General features: G+C 32.2%; 1 protein-coding gene across 1 annotated transcript; it reads left to right on the forward strand.

The window, feature by feature from the left end:
• Window positions 1-413: 413 nt before the first annotated feature.
• On the forward strand, window positions 414-23225 carry Vps11 (vacuolar protein sorting 11). Its single transcript, XM_072537866.1, has 15 exons — window positions 414-510; window positions 577-645; window positions 1845-2018; window positions 2078-2274; window positions 2341-2509; window positions 2816-2905; window positions 4635-5082; window positions 6698-6983; window positions 9758-10026; window positions 10835-11162; window positions 11926-12067; window positions 14765-15009; window positions 17392-17662; window positions 19823-20022; window positions 22929-23225. The coding sequence occupies exons 1-15, from the start codon at window positions 496-498 to the stop codon at window positions 23098-23100; spliced, it is 3075 nt and encodes a 1024-aa protein (XP_072393967.1). The 5' UTR covers window positions 414-495; the 3' UTR covers window positions 23101-23225.
• The last annotated feature ends 3093 nt before the right edge of the window (window positions 23226-26318 follow it).

The following is a 26318-nucleotide window of genomic DNA, read 5'->3' on the forward strand; positions in this document are numbered from 1 at the left end:
TTTTTCATCGTTATCAATTAATTCTCTGTATAAAGTCCAGTATTCACATTCCTTCTTCCTTTCTTTTAGTATTGGATGTACTTCAAACCTTCTTTTTAACACAGTTTTTCATTCTTCATCGTTAAGTAGAAGAGCAGTTGCACATAATTTTTGTCGAGAAAAGCGAGATCATATCTTCACCGAACCAAACTGAAACGTTCTATTTATGAAAATGTGAATGCGCAGCCCAATTGCTGGAGTGGAAACGCTACGTGCCGGAAACTATACGTGTACGATAATATGCCGCGACCTTTAGTCTAGTCTTTTAGTAAATCAGTAAATTGAAGTGAAAATCAGTAGATTTACTGAAAAATCAGTAGAACTGGTAACCCGGTAAATCTCAGAACCAAAACATGGCGGTCACCACACTGACAGTGACAGTTGACAGTATACAGAGGTAGAAGTGGGAGGAAAAGTAAATATTTAGAAAAAAGTGAATGTAAATTTTAAAGAAATATGGCATTTTTAGAGGTAATTAGTTGTTATATTATATCGTGTTCTATGTACTTTATTTCTAAATAATATACATGATTTCAGTGGCGGAAATTCCACTTCTTTAACCTGAAAGGAAATGTTGATGAAGGGAAAATAAAGGAATTGTTTAAGGTAGGTTATTTGCTTATTTGAATAAGATAATTTATTGAGATGACCTATTATCAGTAGTCTCTATTAAGCCGAATTGAATAAGCTTTGGATTCCTTTTGCACACAAAGTCAAATAAAATTAATATACTATCAATTTAGTTTATGATCATATCTAAAAATCAAAATTTATGTTATAAAATCAAAAGTATACAATGCAGTAGAAGATATATTCCTTTTCGTCAGAAATCCCTACAATAATACATTGTGTGGACATTCTGTGTTAATACATTTCTTACGAAACGCTAAGTAAGCTCATTGCCATACTTTAGCCATAAACTTGAAGCTGCAATCAATTTTGGAGATTATTATCAGAACTTTCCTTTCCTATAATTTATGCCCCTTTTTTCCTATGGCTTTAGCCTTTCTTTTATTGCCATGGTCATTATATGATTTTTATATAATTACTTACTTCTCCTCTTGTTTTCTTTTCAAATTTGTATCTATTGAGACTTTACATTCCATTTTTATTATCACCTCTTCCACTTTAGTTTTTTTTTTACAAATTGTAAACTATTCCTATATTATTATAACAAATATAAAAAACATTTGCATACCATTTATATTGTTATATGTAAAGCTGGATTTATAGTTTGACGGACTGTAGACGTAGACGCACTGCAGACGTAACAAACGGACTGTAAATATTATTTCAATTTATAAATCGACGGAGTGGAATTTTTTCACATGAGTAGAAACAGTGGCTAGAGTTGGTGACCATGATACTGACCATGATTGATAAATAATATTCTTTTATTATTTATTATTATTATTTTATAAATTCTTAACGTTCATTGTAACAAATAATCAACAAAATCAAAATTCGATTATGTTGATAAACAACTTTACAAAATGGTGGGCAGGCCAGACAGTTCACTTTGGTTGACAGCACAAAATTCTTCCTTTTGATTGGCCAGACGCAAGTAACGCACTGTAAAAGATGAAAGTTGGCCAACTCTTCCGTTGCAGTGCGTTTCACTTACGTTCCGTCATGCGTTTACATTCATTTATAAATAACAGTACACAAAATTCTATGTTGATCTTTTTCCAGTGCTTCTACGTTTACAGTACATCAAACTATAAATCCAGCTTAACTCTAGCTCTTAATTATATTTCAATTTTGACTGTTCTCCTATTTATATATGACAAAACTTTGTATTTTAGGAATCTAAGATCACAACGACTTCAAGTGGAAACAACCACCTGGTGTTTAGTGATAATCTTGGTCAAATTTATTTGATATCACGATCGTGGCAGGTAATATACTTTAGAGGATATGAAATAAATGTTGAGTTAACTCAGCAAATGAGAAATTCACCTTTGTTAGTAACTATAGGGGTAAGTTTACAAATATAATGAATACATAATAATTATTATTAAAAATAATTGGTTTTTAGCAAGATGAACCAGGTGTGAATCCTTTAATAAAAGTTTGGGATACTAGCAGATTAGACAAAAATGGAGTTCCATACTGTTGCAGAATTACCAGAGCACTCCCTGGAAATAGACCTGTACAAAGTAGTGCATTATGTGTTCACGAAAACTTACAAATGATGGCAGTGGGATTTGTAGATGGTACTCTTCTTATTTACAGGTCAGTATTAGTATAGATAAATCCTACACAAATGGCAATAGAATCTTTCTAATCCATATTTTTTAGAGGTGATATCACAAGAGATAGGAGTTCTAAGCAAAATCTTCTAAGGGCTGCAAATGCGATCATTACAGGATTGGCTTTTAAAACAACAGCAGCTAGTATATTTCTTTTTGTTGCAACAGAAACATCTGTCCTTGTTTATAATGTTACACAAAAAGACAAAGAGCAAAAGGTAGGTCATTATTTTGAATTTAATTGTAATTAGTCAGATAACAGTGTGGATGGTTTTTGATGAAGTTAAAGAATAAGCTATGAAATTGCTTGCCATGAAATCTAGCATGTTAGGGGTTATACTAGGCATGTTTTGGTGATACTAGTGCTCCTTATATTTAGTATTCTCTAATTTTTCTTTCCTCTTTCCACCAAAAATTATAATCTTTTTGTATAGACATTTCTTTTCCAAGAGGAAAAGTTAAAATCAGTTAAATTAATTGATTTTTTTAAGTGGTTGTTAAAAACATTTTTTTTTACTTTTTAGTATCATTTGGATAATATTGGTTGTACCAAAAAATGTAGTGTACTGGCAGATTCCATGCAAGAGAATCATTTTATGATTGGTAGAGATGATGTAAGTATTTGTTTTACTTTTTGAAGCTAAGCTTCTATACTGGCATTGTATTACTTTTTCCTCTATAGTAAAATGCTGAGGCGAGTGTCACAAAACTATCGCCAGAAGATGGCATAGCTACAACTGGTAGCAGCACAAAATAGTTGTTCTTCACTACCTGCTCACACTAGTTTAAATAAAAATTGAATGAAAAATAACTAAGAAAACATTAAATGAGAAGTAAAAAATTATAAGAATATTTGTCAATAAAAGATTTCATTCGTAACAATTGTCAAAATTAAAAAGTCATAAATGTTATCTGATTCATAATAATATTGAATCATCAGTTTAAATTTTTAACACACTTCTTGTTTTAAAATCATTTCATACAAATACAATTATTATTTTTAAACATATTATTTAATGTATATAATAATTAAATTTACTATCAAATGATATTTATTTATATTTTATTATAATTTAATATTTCGTTTGAATTTGACAGGGTTGTCAGAACTAAACAATGTATGCTTTGTATAAATTTATGAAATTTACTAAAATATAATCTTCATAACTATTTTTTTTATTCATATATGAATGAACGAATAAATTATTGGTTTCAAAAATGAAGCCAAATTGTAAGATAGAAAATACAATATAGAAAGTGCATATATCAAAAAAAGAGAAAACAAAATTAATTAGAGTCACTTTTAAATATGTAGTGATATTAGGGAGATATAAATCTGCAAAACTAGTATTAACTTAGCAAAAATTCTTAAACTACCCATGGGGAAGTTGCTGGCTTTATCAAGAGCGCATAGCTTTTTGCTGTAGTTCAATGAAAGGACAGAGTTTGGTAAAAAAAGTCTTACGATCAAATGTCACAGGAGTAATAATATTTCATTGGGTTTACTACATTTATTTAAACATACTTTTTAACAAACTGTAGTGACAACTGACAAAGAGTCTCCATACATTGTGCCTAGAGCCCCGTGACCGTAATCATAACCTACTGATATGACATCTTTCCCCTTACATTTGATAGTCCTTAAAACGCACTGGAGCCCTTTTGAGTCTAGCGCTAGTTCTATTTTCAGCATTCATCTGGGAGGTTGAAGGTTCCTCTACTCCACAACTCTGATTCCCAGATGAGGAGTTTAATGATCTATCATTATGTGCGAAATCAGTATTCTTCTTAATTTCCGCTTTAACTAGGGAAGGCCTCAAGTGATAACTGTTTCGCCTGACCAATTCCCCATTTTCTTTCTGCACTAAAATAATACGTCAACAGGTGGCGTTAGAAGCAAACATAATAATTCAATGAATTATTAGGCTGTGTGGAGAAAGTATTTGTTATTACTAAATTTTCGCTATCACACGCTATAACAGAACTAATCGATCGAACCTACTGTTTGTTGTTCCAAGGCCGTAGTTTTCGGCATATAAAAATAGTATCTTTTCATTCCTTTGATACAAGAACTCCAGGTCCGTAGCAGTGAGTTGTCAAAGAACAGAGAGAGTCAAACATTTTCATGTATTTGTGAACACATCACAATGTTGTCCCTATATTCTGTGTATTTAGAAGAATTTTCGATTAGATAATAAACATATTTAAAAAATTGCATCAAAATTACGAATTATCCTATTTTTCTTTTATCACACATATATGTAAGTTACAGATACTTATATTATAAAAAATTTCACCAATATTTCTTGAGTGTATACTGATAATTACAACTATATATTTTAGGTCATTTATTGCTACACTTCCGATGGTAGAGGTCCATGTTATGCAGTAGATGGCGAAAAAGTAATGTTGGAATGGTTCAGAAATTACCTTATTATTATATCTAAAACAACTCGTTCTGCAAACTTAACAACCATGCCTACAGAAACCCCATCCAACAATTCAGAAAGCAACCTCATAACAGTTTTAGATATACATAACAAGTTTATTGTATTTTCAACTACAATGCCCAGAATTAAAGCTGTTGTGAATGAATGGGGTGCTTTTTATATATTGGATGAAAATAATAAACTTTATCATTTGGATGAAAAAGATTTGCAGTCGAAGCTGTCATTACTATTTAAGAAGAATTTATATGATATTGCAATAAGGATTGCGAAGAGCCAACAATATGATACTGATGGTTTGGTTAACATATTCAAGCAATATGGGGATCATTTGTGTGAAAAAAGTAAGTAAGCGTTTAGTTAACTTGTAACCATCAAATGGCCCATTAGAAACAGTAGTTGCCAATGGGTAACAGTATAACTACATCCGAAAGTTGGGAGCCAATTGTTCGGCCTCATCTAACTCAGTATCTCAGGTGTGAGAATGTCTTATCTTAGGACACGTAAACCTAAGATATTAACTAATCATATTTATTATACATAAAAAAAATATAAAATTGAAATTAAAATTACTATTAAATTAAAATCAAAGCTATTCTTGCCTACAGCTTTACAAAAAAGATTTTTAAATGATACTTATGGCTTCTGATGTTGTCTTTAAGTAGTTAGGTAGGATTGCAGAATGTAGTTGTTATTTGCTAGTTTGTTGTTGATATTGCTATTAAACTCCAGGGACATGTTGAGTTCCCATAGCAGCGGCCTACTGCAGTATTTTACTTCCAATGGTCGACCATGTGATTCTGGAAGTCTTCATCCATAAAGGTGGACAAAAATTAAATTTTAGGCAAAAAAACTAGAATAATGAACCTTGTGTTAGCAACTGCATAGACTTTAAAATATTTCCTTACCATATGAAAATTGAAAATAATTACAATATTAAATATCAAATTGGCAAGGATAAAATGAATATCATTATTATTAATTGAATGTGAATTAGTTAAATTATATTAAAGATACTAACTACATATGGGAATAATACATTGAAAAATAAAATGTGGTGTGTAGTTTTAGGTTAATTTAAATACGAAGTTATAAAAAGACAGATATATAAAAAACAAATTGATCAACTTGAAATCACTCCATAGAATGATTTAATATATAAATGAATTTTGAATAGAGGCATACCTTTTTATAGATGAACAACAACTTCTCTTTCAATTTTGAAGTACAACTGACATGTCAATTAAGAGTGGCCAACTGACAGATATACTTTGTCTATTGAAGTGAGACATATAAATTTAATAAGTTCTATCTCAAAGAACATGATAGAGTATGAATGAAGGAATTAGAATATTTAGTGAAAATATCAATTGGAATTTAGATGACAGAATATTTAGTAAATAGAAAGTTGATCGGAGAGTTGAGCGCCAACTATTTTTAGAATAAAAATAGTAAAATTAAAGATAAGCTAATAAATAAATAAAATCGACAAAAATTGAAATAAAATAATTATTAATATATATAATAACATGTGACGTTTATAACGTTACAAACTTTCATGGAAGCATGTAACTTTGTAAAGTTTGCGCTGTGAATTAACCAAGTAGCATTACTTGATTGGTCAATATTTCTGATATGTTGGGCTAACATTTTTGGGCATATTTGTTTTTAAAATTGGATGGAATTACTGAGTCTTTTGAAAATATCATAGCTTTTAATATATAACAATTATCACACTTAGCACATTAGTAAAATTAAATTTAATAGGAACACAATGCACAATCATTTTGAATGGATATTATATTGTATAATGTAGGAAAGAGTTTGCAAAACAATTTTGCATTTCAAGGTTAAACAATTTTTGAACTGGTTTTTCGATGTATAACTAATTGTGTCATCGAAATTTAGGTTGTGAATATAATTTTTGATCACATGTATTTATATAGTTTAACTTTTCAGGTGATTTTTCTGGCGCTATTGAGCAATACATAAAGACTATTGGAAAGCTAGAACCGAGCTACGTAATCCGAAAATTTTTGGATTCCCAACATATAGAAAAGCTTACGATGTATTTGAACGCTTTACATAAGCAAGGTCACGCAACAGAAGATCATACCACGCTGTTGCTAAATTGTTACACCAAACTAAATAACTCTGTCGGTCAGTCCGACAGTTTGAAAGAGTTTATTTTGTCAAAAGATGGAGATTTTAATTACGATGTGGATGTTGCCATTAAAGTATGCAGGTATGTCTTAATGCTATGTTTGCCTCTTAATATATATACGAAAACGATAACGGTTGTTGCTTAAGTTTTAATACGAACAAGAGAAAATTAATATTTACCATGGAGAATCGATTTAAAATAAAATTTGAACCATTTTTTTCACTCAGAGAATAAAGTAACTCATTAAAGTATATGATTTCAATACATCTCACTTATCTACAGTGGTTTATAACTAAGGTTGGGTAAAGTAAAATGTCATTGGTTCAGTGTATCTTAGGCGGTAAGGTCATAAAATTTGTTTACATAAAAACATTAAGGTATAAACCAGCCATATTGTATTTCAGTCCTTCCAACTGTTACTAAAACTAGCCAACCGTTTCTTTAACAGTTTTTTTGCAGTCAACATCCAGCAAGAATCACGTTGATAAGATAGATTTTATATATTGCTGTCTAAGAAGAAAGCTTTAGAAACAAATTACAATAGTATTGGGATGTTCTTCTTGTTTTTTTGATCATCTTGATCTATTTCCTCTTCTCTCCATTGGAAGAATGCCCCAGATATATTGTCTGTCTGGCCAAAAAGTCTAACTAATGTCTACAAAATCTTTTTGGTTTGAATCGGAATCAGCTCGAACGGCTGACGAAGTAGAGATACTGAAATAACTGTTATATCGTGTTTATTGATTCCGATTCAGGCGTGAAAAGTTTGATTAATTTTTGCTTTTATTTCATATATACATATATATATATATATATATATATATATATGCTGTCACTATTTTTCCGGGTTTGACTCCGCGTTGTAACGCGGAGTCAAACCCGGAAAAATAGTGACAGCACATATAGCTCCCGCGGAAACCTCAAAACAAACATATATATATATATATATATATATATATATATATATATATATATATATATATATATATATGTATATATATATATGTATATATATATATATATATATATATATATATATATATATATATATATATATATATATATATCTATATATTGTGGTGGAATTGGAATTGGTGGAATATACACGAACTGCGAATTACGTCGGGATCCACCTGAGCTAAAGTATATATTGGCCTCAGGCGATTTTTGGTTTTTTGGTTTCTCTTTCCTTAACTTTTTACTTACTTAACTTAGCTATAGAATCAGCAATAGTATTGCCAACAATATCTGAGTGTCCCTTAACCCATAGAAATTTAGTACCATATGGATCTGATAGTTTTAGTAACTGTTGAAAAATTTCTAATATGAATATATGGTATTTATTGTGAATTTAAAGTTTTTACACAAGGAGTGTAATACTAACAGTGAATCACTGCATATGACAATTTTGTTCCACTGGTTTTCACAGCACAATTCAAGGGCTTTGTATATAGCACATGCTTCAGCAGAAAAAATGCTGGATTGATTATTTAAAATAAATGATTTTTTAATCTTCATTTTTGGTACAAAGTAAGCACTGGTTGTACATTTTGGTGATTTTGACCCGTCTGTATAGATCACAATATGATCTGAATAGCCACTTAAGATTTCTTTAAGAGTAGTGTAGCAAAATTCGTTTTGGTATTTAGGGATAATAATATTTGTAGCTAGAACACTTGTTAGATGTGGTATATCCAACGATTCCCAGATAAGATTACAACGGGAATTTATTAACTTCAGTTCGTTGCAAGTTATAATTGCTCTTGCAAGTGGTGGAGAGTTTTTTTTAATGAAGTATGTAGATGTTAAATCAGCTGTATTTAATTCATTAATTATTTTTGCATTATAAGTGCCACGATAATGTTGGTAGGAAATATTTGCTTGCCAGATAATCTCTGCGCAATGAGAGTGGGTTTTCAGATGCTAGAGCTAGGGTGGCTTCATTTGGAGTGCTTTTCATCAATCCTAACACAATCCTTAGAGCTTTAAATTGGATTCTATCAAGTTTACGTAAATTGGTTATGCTAGCTGACCCATATACCACACAACAGTAATCTATTATAGATCTTATATAGGCTCGATAAAAATTCAATGCAATGTTTTGATCTGCACCCCACGATCTCTTACACACCATTTTAAGAAAATTAATACCTTTTTCGCAGCGACCAATTGTATAATTAATATGTTGAGTCCAAAGAAATTTTCTGTCAAGTACGACATCAAGATATCTAAATTCCGAAACAATTGGAATATCATTGCCATGTAAGGTTACAGCGTGATGTTTAATAGGGTGTTTTCTTGAAAAAAATACTACGGCACATTTTTGGTACGAAATATTGAATCCATCCTTAACTGTTCATGTGATTCCCTGTCGGTGACTAGAGTGGTGGTATTTCACGAACGACGAATTAGCGATTTAGCCCCCTGGGCTAAAATATATTAATACTTTGATATTCTTACCTCACAAATTCACGAACAACAAGTAATACCAATCGCACAGATTGAACGTTCATAACCAAAAGTCCTGATTTATTCATCAAACAATTAAACAAACCAATATTTCCAACTTCTTATATGACAAATACACACAAATTAGAAATGTTTGGAAAGGTTTTTAAAACCCCCGCTCATTCTGACGTCAGACTTAGGTAGTGCATTCTAGGATTCTAGGCTAAATATTGTTGTCAAGTTGTTAGGGAAATCTAGGGAAATTTTGGCAAAAATTCTACGGAATTAAAAAAAATCATCTGGCAAATACCTTGGAATCGCGCCTTAAGAAACTATTAATATTTGTTAAGTTGAACTTTAACACATATACATAAAATATAAAATAAAGTTATACTTTTCAATTTTAGGCAGGGCAGTCCAGCGGAAGCGCTAATGCTGGCCAAGAAACACGAAAAACATGATTGGTACATAAAACTTCAACTAGAAGACCATCAAAAATATACCGAAGTTATTGAATATATCTCCAGTTTAAAATTTTGGGAAGCTGAGGATTATATGCGAAAATATGGTCCAACATTGGTAGAACATGCACCGCATGAAAGCACACAACTTCTAAAGAGGCTTTGTACTAATTATAATAAACAAACAACGAACAACATGCAGGACGCACTAGGAGGTAAATTATTTACACGATTTTTCGCTTGTACAGAATAAACGATTTTAGTCTTAATAAAAAAGTTATGTACGATCATCAAAGCCACCTTACTTACAAAGCTGTAAATTTGGCAACGTTGGAGGTAGGTACGCCGATTTAATAGCTTATTTCTACACCTGACAATTAGACCGACGTTATTAGAAATGCAAGAAAGAAATTTTATTATTTATTTATTTATATTTTAAACAATTATGTTGTATTAAAAAATCCAATCAATTATTATGTTTGCTCCTGACGCCAGCTGATAACGTATCAATAAATAACACTGTATATTTCGTCTGCATTGTTGCCAAGCATGCGTTGTTTTCTTCTGACAGACCGACATTTATTGAACTTTGTTAACAAATTAATTCCAGGCAGAAGTTATTTATTAAAAAAAATATATGAATGGGCGAAAATACTCCATTATTATTTATTATACTAGATTTTTATGACTTCTGATTCTGATACAGTTTATAATACACGGTTTTGGATACAAACTACAAATATTGTCAACACTTTCAGACTAAACATTAAATTAATAATAAAATATAAATAAATATCATTTGATAGTAAATGTTTTAACGTTTTTTCTAATGTAGAAATGCCCTGGTGAAATCGTTTTTCATGGGGCTTTTACCACAAAACTGTTTCAAATTAACTTTTCTCTTGAGCTGCAACCTTGAAGCTCATGCTAACTTATTGCTAATATGAAAAATTTAACTACCCATGATGCAAATAAAACAGAATGAAGTTTATTGTTTTTAAGTTAAAATTGTATTTATTTCAGAGAGCAGAGCAGACCCAGAAGACTTTATTCATTTGTTTCTGAACCATTCCGAACGATTAGTCGAATTTTTAGAATATTTAATTAATGAAGACGTTCTCCTCAGCATGCCAGTGTATAATACATTACTCGAACATTATTTACATGTATGGGCAAGTTTGGAAAATATTGCGGATAAAAATAAATTATCTCAGAAGATTTTAAAACTGATGCAAAATCCCGATGTTAAATATGACAAATCTCAAGCGTTAGTTGTTTGTCATATGCATTCTTTTAGGGAAGGAATTTTGTATTTGTATGAAGAACAGAAACTGTATCAGCAAATTTTAAGGTTAGTTATTCATCAATGATAAAATATCCCAGTGCAGCCAACAAACAGTAGTATTTCTTTTAGTGGAACGTTATCTAATCTTATCATATTTGTGTCTATCTTACGATTTTTCCTTGTTTTATAACTTTTGTTTTAATATCTGGAGACTTCAATTTTGCCATAATTACTGATCTATTTTTAGTTTCCTGGTTGTAATAGTCTAACACACCCAATCTTCATTATTAATTTGGGTTCCATGAATTTTCATGTTACAGGAATATTCTTTAATTTATAATTCGCAGTTTCTTTTCTCCAGCTGTGTGATTTTGGTTTTTAATTGGATATTTTCTTTGTTCACATCTCGCAATTCTTGTAGTGCACTTTGGTTTTGCAACATGAGAGAATCAAATTTACCACTTAAGAAAGCCATAGATTCTTTAATCTTCTGAAAAGGTTTTTGAAACTCGATGATTTCATTTGGTTTCAATGATGAAATGTCAATTTCTGCTGACTTAACCTTACTTTTTGCACATTGACCACATTTGACTGTATTTCACCGGACTTTAATTGCACCGGATTTTCAAGAAGAACTATCGTGGTAGTAATTTCTCATGCAAATGCTACAAATCACAGCGTCTACAACTTTTTTTTTTACAATAAAAACAGCATTTTTCTGTAGAGCACATTTTGCAATTTTTACTTAAATTAACCTCCTATTTCACGCTTCAGTTGATAATATATACAGTTTGTTTCAGTTACATGTTGTTTCACACAATTATTTTAGGTACCACATTAGCCAAAACGATTCGAATTCAGTATTAGCCTGCTGCAGAAGATTTGGACATCAAGAACCCACATTATGGGTGCAAGCTCTCTGGTCCTGCGTTAGAGAAACTACAAAGCCTTCCTTGGACTTACTAACTGAGGTACGTAGATATATTTTATGGAACAGACCAAGAGATCTTTTTCATCGGCAACACTGTTATGTTCTCTAATTCTAATAATATCACGGCAGTGATCCTACTTACCAAATCAACCGGTGGAAATGGCTATACTCTGCAGCGTTGCGAAATATATCCAGTGTATTTTAATTGTTTCGACTTTAAACATGTATAAAGGATGTCGCGCGACAAGTTTTGACTAAAAGTAATGGGTTTTGAGTAAAACTTATGTTAAAAATCTGAAATTTTAGATAAAATTTGTGCACAATGTCCTATACCACTTTCCCAAAAGTTGAAAAATTCCTAGTCCACATTGAATAGCGATATCTCCACTAATAACGAGGCTAGTGACGTGAAATTGTAATCAATAAACAACAAGCTGTTTTTGATGATAACAGGTTTGATGATAGATGAATTGCCAATCAGGGTCCGTTTCGTTGGCCAGCTCGTTCTCCTGACTTGACTCCTTTAGATTTTGGCATTTGGTGTTATATTAAAAATCAGGTATTTTCCAAACCTGTTACGACAAAAGATGATATGATGCAGAGAGTCTTAATTGCTTTTAATCCTCTACTATCTGATCATATTTCCAGAATTGTAAGACATAATTTAAAGAAAAGGATTCATAAATGTTTAGAAGTAGATAGTGGTAATTTTGAACATTTATTGTAAAACTTTATTTTTTAATATTACATTTAGTTATTTTAGTTTATATGTTATCTAATTAAATTAATACAAACTACCTAGTCAACGTTTTTAATGATCTCTCTCTCTCTCTTCAATCCTGAGCTCCGAAAGGGAGTGTAGTGGTCATCATGATGTCGTGTATTGTCTTTTTCCAAAGATTTCTGTGTCTGTTTTTAATGATATTCACCATTAATAATCCTTTCATGCTATTGGTTACTTATCATAACTAATAACTTATGAAAAAATAATAAAATATCACCTTATAAATAATATAAATCATGGCCTACCCTTTACTAATGTTAAAATTGTAGCATAAATAATTTCCTTACAACTATCGAATATTTAATGTATACAAATTTATTTGATACGCCCCTGGCTGTTATGTATAAAAATTCCTTGAAGTTTGTTTACACAAGTGTTATGTGAAAACATCTAAGAGAAATTTTAACTGCGTAGATAACATTTACATTTTAATTAAATAATTCCTACAATTTTGAAAGCCCAGTACTCTTAAGGTCCATAATCGAATAAATAGCGTCATTAAAAAGAGTTCTGATTGGGTAGCAGCGAAAACTGGTCGGGGGGTTGTGAAAGGTCGAATGAACCGAGAAGAAGAAACACAGTTAGGAGAGGAGATTTGGAAGAGATAGCTTTCGGCGTATAGTCTTCAAAGCCGGCTATTTTTTAAGTTGAGGGGTGAATTTGGGCTCAAGATGCTATTTGGCAGTTTTTGTTGAGTTAATCGCCGATTGGTTGTGCTGTGCACTATGTGAAGGATTTGTAAGAAGGCGTTTCCAACTATTTGAGAAGTCCACATGGTTTTAAGAAGGAATTGAGTGGCCGAGTTTTCGAAGATTACAGTCATCCAGAATAATTAGAATCAGTGTTCTACCTCCCAGAACTTGTCCATTTTGTATTCCCACTTCAGACTATTTGCAGTTTGTGTGGGACACAGTCGTGTGTTGTTTGCAGTTTTTGATTCAATTGCAATCCTAAAAACTTTCTTAAAGGAAATACACCAGCCAGTGATTTCTTTCTTTGTAGTTATACCTTCTAGTACCTCCTTTATTCACTTAATTACGACCCAGCTCTCCAACCAAAACAAGAGTGACTGTTCGCAAACGTTTCGGTTTGTTTGCTTATTCTATCTCTAGCCCAGTAATTGCTCAGTCCCCACTTTCATCCCTCTAGAAGTGATACCCAATGTGGTAGGCAAATTATATCGTTACAAAATAATAAAACGTTATTATTTTAACTTAGATAATGAAATATCTCAAAAGTGGTTGGATTTCGGTATAGGGAATACCGATACCAAGCGAATTGGCTTAAAAAATACAGCGAAAAATGTAATCAAATACAGGGTGTTCTATTTGAAGTAAGTATCTTATAAATGATTTAAATTGTGCATGTTGGCGGCTAAGTTTAAAACACTCTGTATGAAATATCAATGAGATAGACATATGCAGTTCACGAGCAACCGCTTGTTTTTGAAAAATTTTGAAAAAATCCAAATATCTCGAAAAAACTTCATTTTTGCTATAGGATATTGTGCACAAATTTTATCTAAAATTTCATGTAGAATTTGAAAATAAAATAAAGAACATTAGGTTCTATTTAAAATAACAAAGTTGACGTATACTTCCGGTATAACTGGAAGTGACATTTATATTTCAACTCAGCGTCATCCAGCAGCTACATTGCTTTTAATCAAAACTTGTCGTGCCATACCCTGTAATAAAGAAGGTAATGTGCGTACCATAAGAGAATAATTGGCTTTGTATCGGTTTTTATTGAAAGAGACAAAACTAGGTGATAATGCAATAATTGTCTCAAAATATATGTAGTTCACCGATTATTTTAATTTTTACAAAAAGTTCCACTTACTTTCAAAAATTTAAATGTGCTTATAATAGTTTATTTATCAAATACGAATTTTTTAAATTAATGTTAATTTTGAACTTTTTGGTCTTCATAACTGTAGTACCTCTGTTTCAGATTTTAACTGTGATAGCTAAAGAAAAATTATTCTCTCCACAACTTGTAATTGACGCTATAGGAACCGGAAATGCAGAAATAACCTTAGGTCACATTCGATCTTATATTACCAATGAACTTCAACAAGAACAGAAAAAAACCAAAGAAATTGCTGATCTTACTTCGAATTATCGTAGGGATACTCATAAATTAAAAGAGCATTTAGAAAAACTTAAAACCGGTGTTATAGAGATACGAGGCTCAAGGTGAGTTATTCTTCAATAATTTTGTTATTATAATAAATTTACAATCTGTATAAGCAGTAATATAATCAGTAAATAATTTACCAACTAAAATGAAGCAGATACGATGGCCCTATAGTTCTTTTGTGCGTCCTCTCGCTTTTACCTCGAAGTGCTAATATGAAAGCTGTTGCCTTCTGTTCATTTGCCCATCCATTATTTTGTGCAGCAGCTTCGAATTGCCTTCTGTAGACTAGCTAGGAGATCTCGCCGTAAAATCTAGGAGGCTTAATTATTCCGGAACAAATCACTTCTGGTTTAGCTTCAATTCTTAGTTGTTTGGGGTCGTTTCTATCTCTATACGGATATTTTCAAGAGTTCTCGTTACCACATGATGTCTTTTCTGTACTAGACCTCTTGTTACCTCAATTTCTTTAATCATGTATTCTTTTGTCATATCTTGATTACTCATCTTAGCGTCCTCTATTTTTGCTGAGACTCATGAGCAACTCCTTGTCTTCTCTATCTCTTTTCAACTTACCGTCGACGTTTTGCTTTTTCTTCTTGACGTTGCTCCATTGCGGTAATCAATCTGGAAAATAACTTCTTTTCGCTTAATCTAATTTCTGACAACAGTTGTAACGTTGTTCTGTGGGTTCAGTTCTTAACTCAAAACTCAATTACTAATTAGATTGATAATTGTCGTTAAGAAAAATTTGCACTGATACGTACAATCTTCTTCTTTTTTACGTGCCATTTCCGCGACGAAGGTTGGCAATTATCACTGCTGTTCTAACTTTTGATACTACAGCCCGAAAGAGTTCAGTTGAGCTGCATCCAAAGCATTCTCTGAGGTTTCTCAGCTAGGACATTCTTCTTCTACCTATGCTGCGCTTTTCTTGAATCTTTCCCTGCATTATTAGTTTTAGGAATTCATATCTGTCACCACGTGTTATATGACCCAGATATTGTAGTTTTCTTATTTTGATGGAATCCAGTATATCCCTGCTGTTCTCTATTCTTCTTAGTACTTCTTCATTGGTTATTCTGTCTGTCCAGGAGATTCTCAACATTCTTCGATATGTCCACATTTCAAATGCTTCCAATTTATTGAGACATTGTTTATTTAAAGTCCATGACTCCACACCATACAAAAGAACAGAAAATACATAACACTTTAGTACTCGTTTTCTAAGATTTAGGCTGAGGTCTCTACAACATAATATTTGTTTCATTAATGTTTTCACCTAAATAGTTATGATTCTGAACTCGTTCTATCGTCTTATTATTTACGTGTAGATTGATGTATCTAATATTTTTCTTTGGTATAACCATGAATTTTGTTTTCTTTATGTTTAGTGACAGACTAAATTCTTCACTCGCTGCAACAACCTTATCCAAAATTCTTTGTAGATCTGTAATATTTTCTGCTATTAGTATTGTATCATCAGCATATCTAATTTCACGTATGGGTAGGCCATTTATTTTTATGCCTGCTACTTCATCTTCTAATGCTTTTTTGAATATATCCTCTGAGTATGCATTAAATAGTGATGGCGACAAGACACAACCGTCTAACACATCTTTTGATTTTTAGTTTATTAGTTTTTAGATTATTTATTCTTATGACAGCTTCTTGTTCATAATACAGATTATTTATTATTCTTATATCCCGTGTGTCGATGTTCTTTGTTCTCAGTAGTTTTATTAACGGATTATGTTTCACTGTATCGAATGCCTTGTTATAATCTAGGAAGCAGACATATATGTCCTAGTTTACATCTAAACATCTCTGTATTAGCACATTTATTGCATATAATGCTTCTCTGGTTCCTTAAGCATTTCTAAATTCGAACTGAGTTTGTCCAATGTCTTGTTCTAAGCGGACTTTCATAACGCACAGGGTCAGAATCAGGGGTATCTGACTCACAACAATATGTTTAAATCTTAATATCTAGTTATTGAAAACCTTTTAATATTCTTACTTATTATTCGTCACTAAAAATCCCTAAGATCGTTTCCTTAGTTTTCTGCTGTTGTCCATAATTAGTAATAAGTACACCCATTTTGTAATTGATTGTCACGTTGATTTTTCGAATAAACTAAGTGCTGCAATGTTCGATTTACTTTTACATTTATTATTCCATAATTTTTTACTATGTGAAATACTATTTTTGCTTAATTTCCCAAAAAAAGTGTTAAAAATCTACGTTTATTGCCAAAATTGACATTAACAAAGTCAGGTTAATAGAAAGTAATCAAGGCGATGGTTTGAACACCCTCAGCGAAAATTGGTGGTGGTGACTACAATACCAAAAAGCCTTATAAATAATTCTCAAATCCAACCACAATTACGATTTTTTTCGATGGTTCTATATTATAAGTAATGCTCTATTCAATTTGTAGGTGTGCGGCATGTCATCATACTTTAGAATTGCCAAAGATTCACTTCCTCTGTGAGCATAGCTTCCATCAACACTGCTTTCAGAGTTTTTCGGACGACGAAAACGAGTGTCCCACTTGTCAACCTGAAAATAAGAACCTCCTAGAATTACTTAGAGCTAGAGAATATAATAAAGATTTACACGAAACGTTCCACTCGCAATTAGAAAAAGCTCACGATGGCTTCTCTGTTGTCGCAGAATATTTAAGTAGAGGAGTATTCGACAGATTCAAAGTAAATATATCTTAATGTTTTTAATATGAAAGTAATATTCCGTGAATATACAGGGTTGGGATAAATTATGGAACCAAATAAATATCTTTGAAATCAAAAAGACAATATTCATGACTATTTTCATGCAAGTACAATGACACGGACCGCATTGAATGCCATATTTTTTGTTACTACTGTACTTATGCAATTTAATAGCGACGCCTTGTACATATTTGCATATTGCAAAATAATTCATACATATCAAATTTGGTAAAAAAAAATTGTTAAAATGAGAAATAAATCAGTTTACAGTTAAAAAAATCGGCACATTTATTTACCAAGACCAATGAGAATAATAATTGAAAAAATTCAATGTTATTGTGTCGGATTTCCACTTATTTTTTAATTTATTATATAACTTAACACATGTACAATTAACCCAGGTCGGGTCACTACTGTGACAGCAATGCCAACTAAATGAATTCTGTCTATCTACCCTTGTTTGCTTTAAATATACGACTTACGTTGTGTATACAAAAGTCGCGAAATAGTAAATATCAACTGTATTATGATAACAATTCCATTCTCGTTTTTAATAATATCTTAATGTTATCCTATTATCCTAATATCACGTTTTAGTATTGAACTAAATTCAAATCGAACACATGTAAAAACACTAGAATCTCTAAGATTTCTGTGTGTCCTTATGCCATAATGTAAGCCAATTTCTCAGTGAAAGCTCTTTCGTCTGTACCGTAAAAACTCTTAGGAATACAAGCCACAACTTCTCGGATGGTGAGAAGTTTTAGAGTAGTATTTAACAAGTTTATACCTCTGTAGTTTTCTGACTATTTTTTATCCATTTTTTGAATAGGAGAATTAGTTCGCTCGTTCTCCATTCTTCCGTTATTTTATTGTGTTTTATAATTTTATTAATTAATGTTGTTAATTGTTCCGTCATTGCTGCTCCACAATATTTCAGTAATTCGTTTGGTATCCCGTCTTTACCTGCTGCTTTTCTGTTCTTCAGGTTTTTAAGTATTTCCCGAACTTCCTGTACATTTATATTAAGTTCTTCATTTGTGGTAATTTCTGGTGTTTTCGGTTCTAGCGTCGTTTGTTCTTCCTCTGCATAGAGCATTTTTATGTAGTCAAACTCCTTCTGCAGTTATGTTGGGTGGATCGAGTAGCTCGACAAAACTGTTGCCGGTCCCAAGCCCGGATAAAGGAGGGGTCTACAGCCAGGTTACTGTACAGTAGGGTGCAGGTTAGCACCCTACTGATAGACTTTAAAACCATACAGCTCATAGAAACAGGATTATGTCTCAGAGCGGGAATGATTTCATTACGACGACTAACATGAGAAAGAGGACAACGAATTTATGGAAAACGAGTAATATTCTTATCGGTACTTGGAACGTAGTCTCTAAACACAAGAGAGCAGGAAATTACAAAAGAGCTTGTAGAAAAAATATAGACATATGTGCACTACAAGGGACGAAGAAAAAAGGAAAGCGTCAAATTATGCTAGATGACTATCTGATGATTTACAGTGGTGTTGCTAAAGAAACCAGAGCCAAAGAAGGAGTCGCCCTGTTAGTACACAGAAAATTTCTACACCAATTACAAGAATGTAAATATACCTCTGAAAGAATAGTAAGCGTAAAAGTTAAACTGAATGTCAAACCTCTGAATGTGATAGCAATCTATGCACGAGATACCACCACAAGGGAAAGATTTTACGAACACCTTCAGACTGTAATAAACGAGACCCCAAACGATGAATATTTAATCATTATGGGTGATTTTAACGCCCGTGTTGGCAATAATATAGTTCCAGGAATAAAACAGCGATATAATGAAAATATCAGAAATGAATATTGCACTTGCGAGGGATAAAAAATGGGAACCTCCATCTCGGATGACTGCTATGCTATGACGACATCGGCTTAGCTAAGCACAGCCGGGGAGTATCGAGAGTGGGGAACAGCCGCGCACAACGGTATTGTCGAATTTCGCTTCATACCTTCCCGTGCGACTGCACCTCTTTGGGTACCTTACTTCTGTCAACTATACATCGTTGCAAAATGTATCTCTTGGTTGTTAATTTCTTGGATTCTTAACCCTCTTTACTAACAGTTCCTTCTTGCAAATTTAATTATAAATATATTTAATCTTCAGATAATAACAGATCAGAATATCCCGAAAACCTTGGACATACCCGAAAAAAACAACAACATGAAACAGGAAGCCAAGAAAATTGAAAGAGAGCTACTAAATTACGGAACAGGTGCTGAAGCTCGTTTAAGACAAGCAGAAGTGAAGAGTAAACCAAGAGCTATGCCGATTTCTGAAGGAAGAATGCGATTACAAGAGCATAGGTATGTGTAAATATTTGGATATCTACTGTAGTTATTTTTATTATTGTAGTTATTAGAATGCTTATATTGTATATACAACCTGGGTAATAATCTATCGTCAGTATGGACCTTGCGTGAGGGGAACAGGAGAGGGGAAGTTCAACGTTGCCAAACTTATTGGTTTTATTTGACCTGTTGTCTTTTTAGCATTTAAACAATGTTCTAAGATAATCAAATTTGGGCGAATTGATTTAAATGGCAGCTTACTGTTTTTTATTGGGAATATGCCACAATTTTACTTTACAATAAGTTTAATTTAAAATTTTGATTTCCACTTCGAAAATCGTTTTGTATAAATAAAATTTATTAATGTTTCGTATTTTAAGTACGATTTCCGAATTGGAAATCTAAACATCGAAATAAGCTTATTTTAAAGTATTATTCAATAAAAATAATAAACTGCATTATGACGCCACAATAAAAAAGCTTCGTACAAAATTATTTGGCAACGTCGCGTCGTCAAAGTAACGACACTCTGATTTTAATACCAATTAATACTGTGGTAACGAGCAGAACAGAACTAGTTTTATATGCCATCCGTATTGCATGGGTTCGTGGGTTATTCTTTCATAAAGAATAATAAATAAAGACAGTACTAGTAAAGCATTAGGAAGGAATAGGTGTATTCTATTAAATTTAAACTAGATGAAAAATTACGTCTTTTAATTAAAAATAAGATATTATTTGGTATTTTCCAAATAATATCTTTGAAACCATATTTTCGTTTAGATTTTTTAGAGGTAGTAGGTGTGAAAATAAAAATTAGTTCTATAAAAATAAAATCAAATAAAAAATAATTCCAATACTACTGTTTAAATTAAAAATAATTCCAAACAATTAGAAATTCTAAACCAAATAAAATTCTTAGGTAATTAAATGTTCAAACAGACCACCAAATTGTAACGAACAGTAACCAAATCTATTATACAACGCATTTCTCATGGCGTTGGGTTCATCTGCCGATATGTTTTGGCTAAGTTGGATTATCTTTTCCTTCAGTTCCTCCAAGTTGGTGGCTCGCTCGAACTCATGCCTTTACAATTTCGTTTTTAGCATCCCCCAAAAATAAAAATCTAGAGGAGCTAAGTAGGGTGACCGAGGGGGCCATTTTATTTTACCGTCTGTACTAATGACACGTTCAGCAAAAATTAACTCTAAATAGTCTCTTAACAGCTTTTGCATTATGTGCAGGACAGCCGTCTTGTTGAAACCAAATTTCATTGAAGTTAATTTAAAGACGTTGAACTGCAGGAATAATTTGATTTTGCAGTAATTGGAGATATTTGACTGCGTTTAAATTGCCTTCAATGAAAAAAGGACCAATAATATGGTCTCCCAAAATTCCAGTCCAAACATTCAACTTTTGTGGATACTGCAGACGTACAGACACACTCAAGTGCTTATTCTCCTGAGACCAATAACGTACAACGGATTGGATTATGTTTCTTGTGAATTGTGAAGGAGGACTCATCTGTAAACAAAATATTTTTCAAAACATTTGCAAGGCATTTCTCCATCACAATTTCACAAAATTGCATCCGTTTAAATTGATCATCAGGAAATATTTCTTGAGTTGTCTGCACTTTATAACAATGGTAGTTGTTTCTTTTCAAAATATTCCTCACTGTTTTTGCATTCAAATCATCAACTTGATCGGCAATTTGTTACTTGAACACGGCGTCGCTTCAGCTAATGCACAAACTGGAATTTCTCTAATTTCTCGTTCTTGAGAAATTTTCTTTTCGCGAGGTTGATCTGATGGGCAGCATTTTTTACATCTGCCATTAGTACAGCAAAACTTTTCAAATTGATGAATAATGGCCAATACAGTTTTTTCTGTAGGAATTGGCCCATTTTCAAAAGTCATAATAAATAAATTAATAGTTTCTTGTACTGAATTGCCCCCAAAGTACCATTTTATTATTTGTACACGTTCTTCTGTTGTATAAACAGTCTGCATATCAAATTTTTATCTTCACACTTACGCGGTTACCTCCAACAAGAAATACATAACATAGCGTTTGGCATGTCTCGTATGCAGTTTACCATGGAAGAGAACGAACGAATGGCGATGTTGCCAAAATTATCTTGTTTTATTGGAAATTAGGTTACAATTTCGTCAAATAAAAATGCGAATCTGTAAATTTCTCATGGATTTAAGAAATTGTGTACCAGTATTTGTGCCAATTAGTATTTCATTTTTAATATCATCATCCAGTTTTGAATGGCAATATAACCGCGTCACTGATCGCCAATTTTTTGAATCAATTCAATGTTTTAATTCAAATATGTTATAAGGTAACCCTGCCGCTGTTTCTTACGTATAAGCTGGACCGGAAATAATCGTCTGGCGTTCACTAATGGGCGTGCATGAGGAGTGTGGAGAGGAGACCAAAGGGAAATATGATTGTTATCTTTGCCCATTCGCTGAAAATATTTTATATCTGTGTTAGATATCCCGTTAAATTCTACTATACTGACCATAAACTTTTACCTACACTGTATGTCGAAATTGACTGAAGGTCAAGAAGGTCAGTTGACAAGTTATCCTCAAAAACAATCATTCAAAATATAAATTTGTGGGGTGTTTTTTACTAAGATGAAACTTGATTGTAATGTTTCTATTTCTCAAGTTAAATGATAATTCCATAATTAAATTATACCGGTATATATAAGGGTACTTATAAGTGGATTAAAAATAGTACCTATAATAGTAGTGGAAAATATAAAAAAAAATTAATAAAAACTTTTAAATTTCTTGTTTAAAAGTTCTCAGCAAAATGTTCTAAGGTCGAATTAATATGTGCATACAAACCTCCAAAATACCTAAAATAAAATAATTTTCAATTACTTATTGGCATTTTTAGATACAGTTCATCTTTAGAAGCAAACATGACAAAGTTTGTTCCGAAAAAGGTAGAACCAAAAGCAATGCCGAAGAATCCATTTGATGATGAGGATGATGACTATGATGAAGATAAAAATCCATTTAGAGATGAAGATGAATCTGATAAAAATAATCCCTTTCGGGAATTTTAATCCAAATACAGTTTCGTATTTACATGTTTTCGTACATACTGCTGCTACTTTTATTGAAATTAATATATTTTATTTATAATGTAATATAAGCTTATTATTTAAAACTAATATATACTAGCATTATTTGTAGATTTATTTTATGAATTAGCCCTTAATACTCATTTACATAAATAATATAATAAAAGATATAGACAGCTGCAGCGCCTCACTCTATCTTAAAGCAAAACTATAAAAACCTACAAATCTGAGCCTTCTATTATATTTCTCATCGCAACTATATAAGATTATATAGGATATATACTATCAGCAATTATACCTGAACTTTTCCCTACCATACCACAATTTGTATCCGCCACCTAGTTCTTTCGCTGTTTGTCCTTTCCACCTCGTTTCTTGAATGTACGCGATTTGTAATCTCCTTCTTTTAAGCGCATATACCAACTCCATACTCTTACCTGTAAGATTTCCAAGATTCCAATACCTTATCCTGATTTTTCTAACCTGTAATGGTGTGCCCCCCCTGAAATAGTCCTTAACTAGATATGATTATAATAATATTGGATAATCATATAATGTTTATTAGATTGCTTCCATATAGTGGAACTCTAGGGGTAGTTTACCCCCTGCATGGGGTTGATTAACTCGAACTCACTGGATACTCGTAATTACTTTATTGGTTCTCTAAGTACAATAATAGAGAGAGTACCCAGTTGACGGATGACAACACTAGCTTCGACTGTTAACTCTTAATTCTTAATGATCTACTCCCGTTATTTTCCAGGTATTTAACTCATGCGCGTTTGTTTATGCATTCATGTTTTACTAATATAATTTGCAAATTTCACTAGGTCAGCGTCTCGGTAAGCGTGTTCTAGTTACACCGATATTTTCAATGTCATAAACAAACAATCGCATCGCTTACATTTTTCTATCTAGGCCAGAATTCCGACTGCCCTATAAGATCACTATTTGCAAAATTATTTTAAAGAAACAAACTAAGCGGCAAAAGTGTTTATTTAAGAAATAAAAATAAACAGTAAAAAAAATAAATACTAGAAATTACAAAAAAGACATTAACGAATAAATATGGCAAAATAAATTACAACAGATCTTGTTAGATTATACTAACAAAATGTCTGCCTATTGACCTTTAAAATGTCATTTAACAACCATTCATTGTCGCGAAAATGTAGTTCTTTAACAAAGTGTTCTTAAAGTTAGTGAAAAAAACGTTAGTCAAAAAGAATGTAAAGTGTTAAATTAATTGTAATATTTGAATGAATAGAGAAAATTATTTTTGTTTTACTATCCTTGTTATACAGTATTGTAATATTCAGAAGATATTTATCTGTGGCACCTGTTGCTTAATCTTGTGAGCTTATGACATTAACACGGCACGTATGGAAAAAATAAAATTCGAATTATTTTTACAATTATGTGGCATTATTCTCATAAAGAGGTTGAAAAAAATGATTAGGTGTTTAGTAAAGATGAATTTACTCAATCATTATTGATTTCATCAATTATCGATCATCTATTCTAGAATTTTACATATTTCATCTTCTTATGACAGATACCATATCTCAATGATTTATTAGCTGCAGTTTTGGAATATCGATGTAAACGTTAGAATGGCAAAAAGAGACAATATCGATGAATAGTATCTGAATTCCTTTTCGTCGCCGATATACAAGCACAATTACATAATTACAGATATAGATGGGGTACAATTACTAAAATAATTAGCAAACGTTGATTACATCTAGCGTTATGGTTATATCCTAATTTATAAATAACAATTTCATGATATATGTAGTTATGGTGCACTAACGACCACTTACTAGTGATAAAGAACCCAATAGAGAAGTCTGCAGAATACAACAAACCATTGGCACTGATATTTGTCGACTACGAGAAAGCATTCGATACCATAAGCCATCAGAAAATATTAAAAGCATCGACAGAATGCCGAATAGACCATCGCTACACTAACATAATCAAATATATCTACCAAAATGCCATAGCTAGCGTAAGACTATCTGAACAACAAACAAATAAATTCTGTATACAGCGAGGAGTACGGCAAGGAGACGCAGTCTCTCCAAAACTATTCACGACGCTTTTTGAACATACTTGTAAGAAGGCACATCTGAACGAACATGGTATCAACATGAATGGAGAGAAGCTGTCATTTGAGATTTGCAGATGACATCGTCCTTATAGCCGATCGTATGGATGATGCAATAATAATGTTTGAAAAATTATATCACGCTTCCTTGGAGGTCGGACTAAAGACTAATATGAACAAGACGTAAATAATGATTAATCTGGTGCTAAATCGAAATATTGCTGTAGCCTGGGCAGCGTTTGGTAAATTGAATCATGTATTTAAATCGGACCTACCCATATGCCTCAAAAGGAAAATCTTTGACCAATGTGTGTTACCTGTACTCACTTATGGAGCGGAAACATTACCACTCACAAAAAAGGTAGTTAATAAGATTCGCGTGACTCAGATGGCTATGGAGCGCCAGATGTTGGGTGTCTCTCTGAGAGACCGAATTCCAAATGAAGAAATATGTTGTAGAACAAAAACAACAGACGCTATCGAAAGAATCGCGTCGTTAAAATGGAATTGGGCACGACACGTCGCCAGATTATCAGATAATAGATGGACAAAACGTATTTTAGAGTGGAGACCAAGGCAAGAAGCAATACGGAGCAGAGTACGCCCACCAACTAGATGGACTAAGGACCCGAAGCTTGTTAGCAATAACTGGATGCAAGCTGCACAAGAGAGAGAGACAGATGGAAAGAGCTGAGGGAGACCTATGTCCAGCAGTGGACGCATACAGGTTGATGATGATGATGTAGTTATGGTATAGCCAGCGATCTAAGAGACATTATTATGTATATATATTTATTGGATTAGACCAAGCAATAGATGTCTTAATTGAAGATGACTTGATCGCTTTTGCGCTTGATGACTTGAAATTTTTGAAACAAAGTTTAATATTGCATTAGGTTTTCCTAGGAAAGACACCTGTAGCTGCTGTGACACTATAAAAGCGGAAATATCTGCCCTTTCGCAGAAATTAGTTGTCAGCAGTGATGAATATAAAACCCAAATCTTGGAGAAATTACAAGAAAAAAACAACGAGAGACAACTTTATCTTGCGAGAAGTGAAAAATTTTATTCTGTGAAAAGAAAATATCGA

This window comes from Diabrotica undecimpunctata, chromosome 7 (assembly GCF_040954645.1).
Source record: "Diabrotica undecimpunctata isolate CICGRU chromosome 7, icDiaUnde3, whole genome shotgun sequence".
NCBI lineage: Eukaryota > Metazoa > Arthropoda > Insecta > Coleoptera > Chrysomelidae > Diabrotica > Diabrotica undecimpunctata.

Bases quoted from the DNA above. Each gene is read 5' to 3' on its own strand.
- Vps11 (XM_072537866.1), top strand. The intron at 6,984-9,757 runs GTATGTCTTAAT...TTTCAATTTTAG, and splicing joins GTTGCCATTAAAGTATGCAG to GCAGGGCAGTCCAGCGGAAG. The intron at 10,027-10,834 runs GTAAATTATTTA...TATTTATTTCAG, and splicing joins CATGCAGGACGCACTAGGAG to AGAGCAGAGCAGACCCAGAA.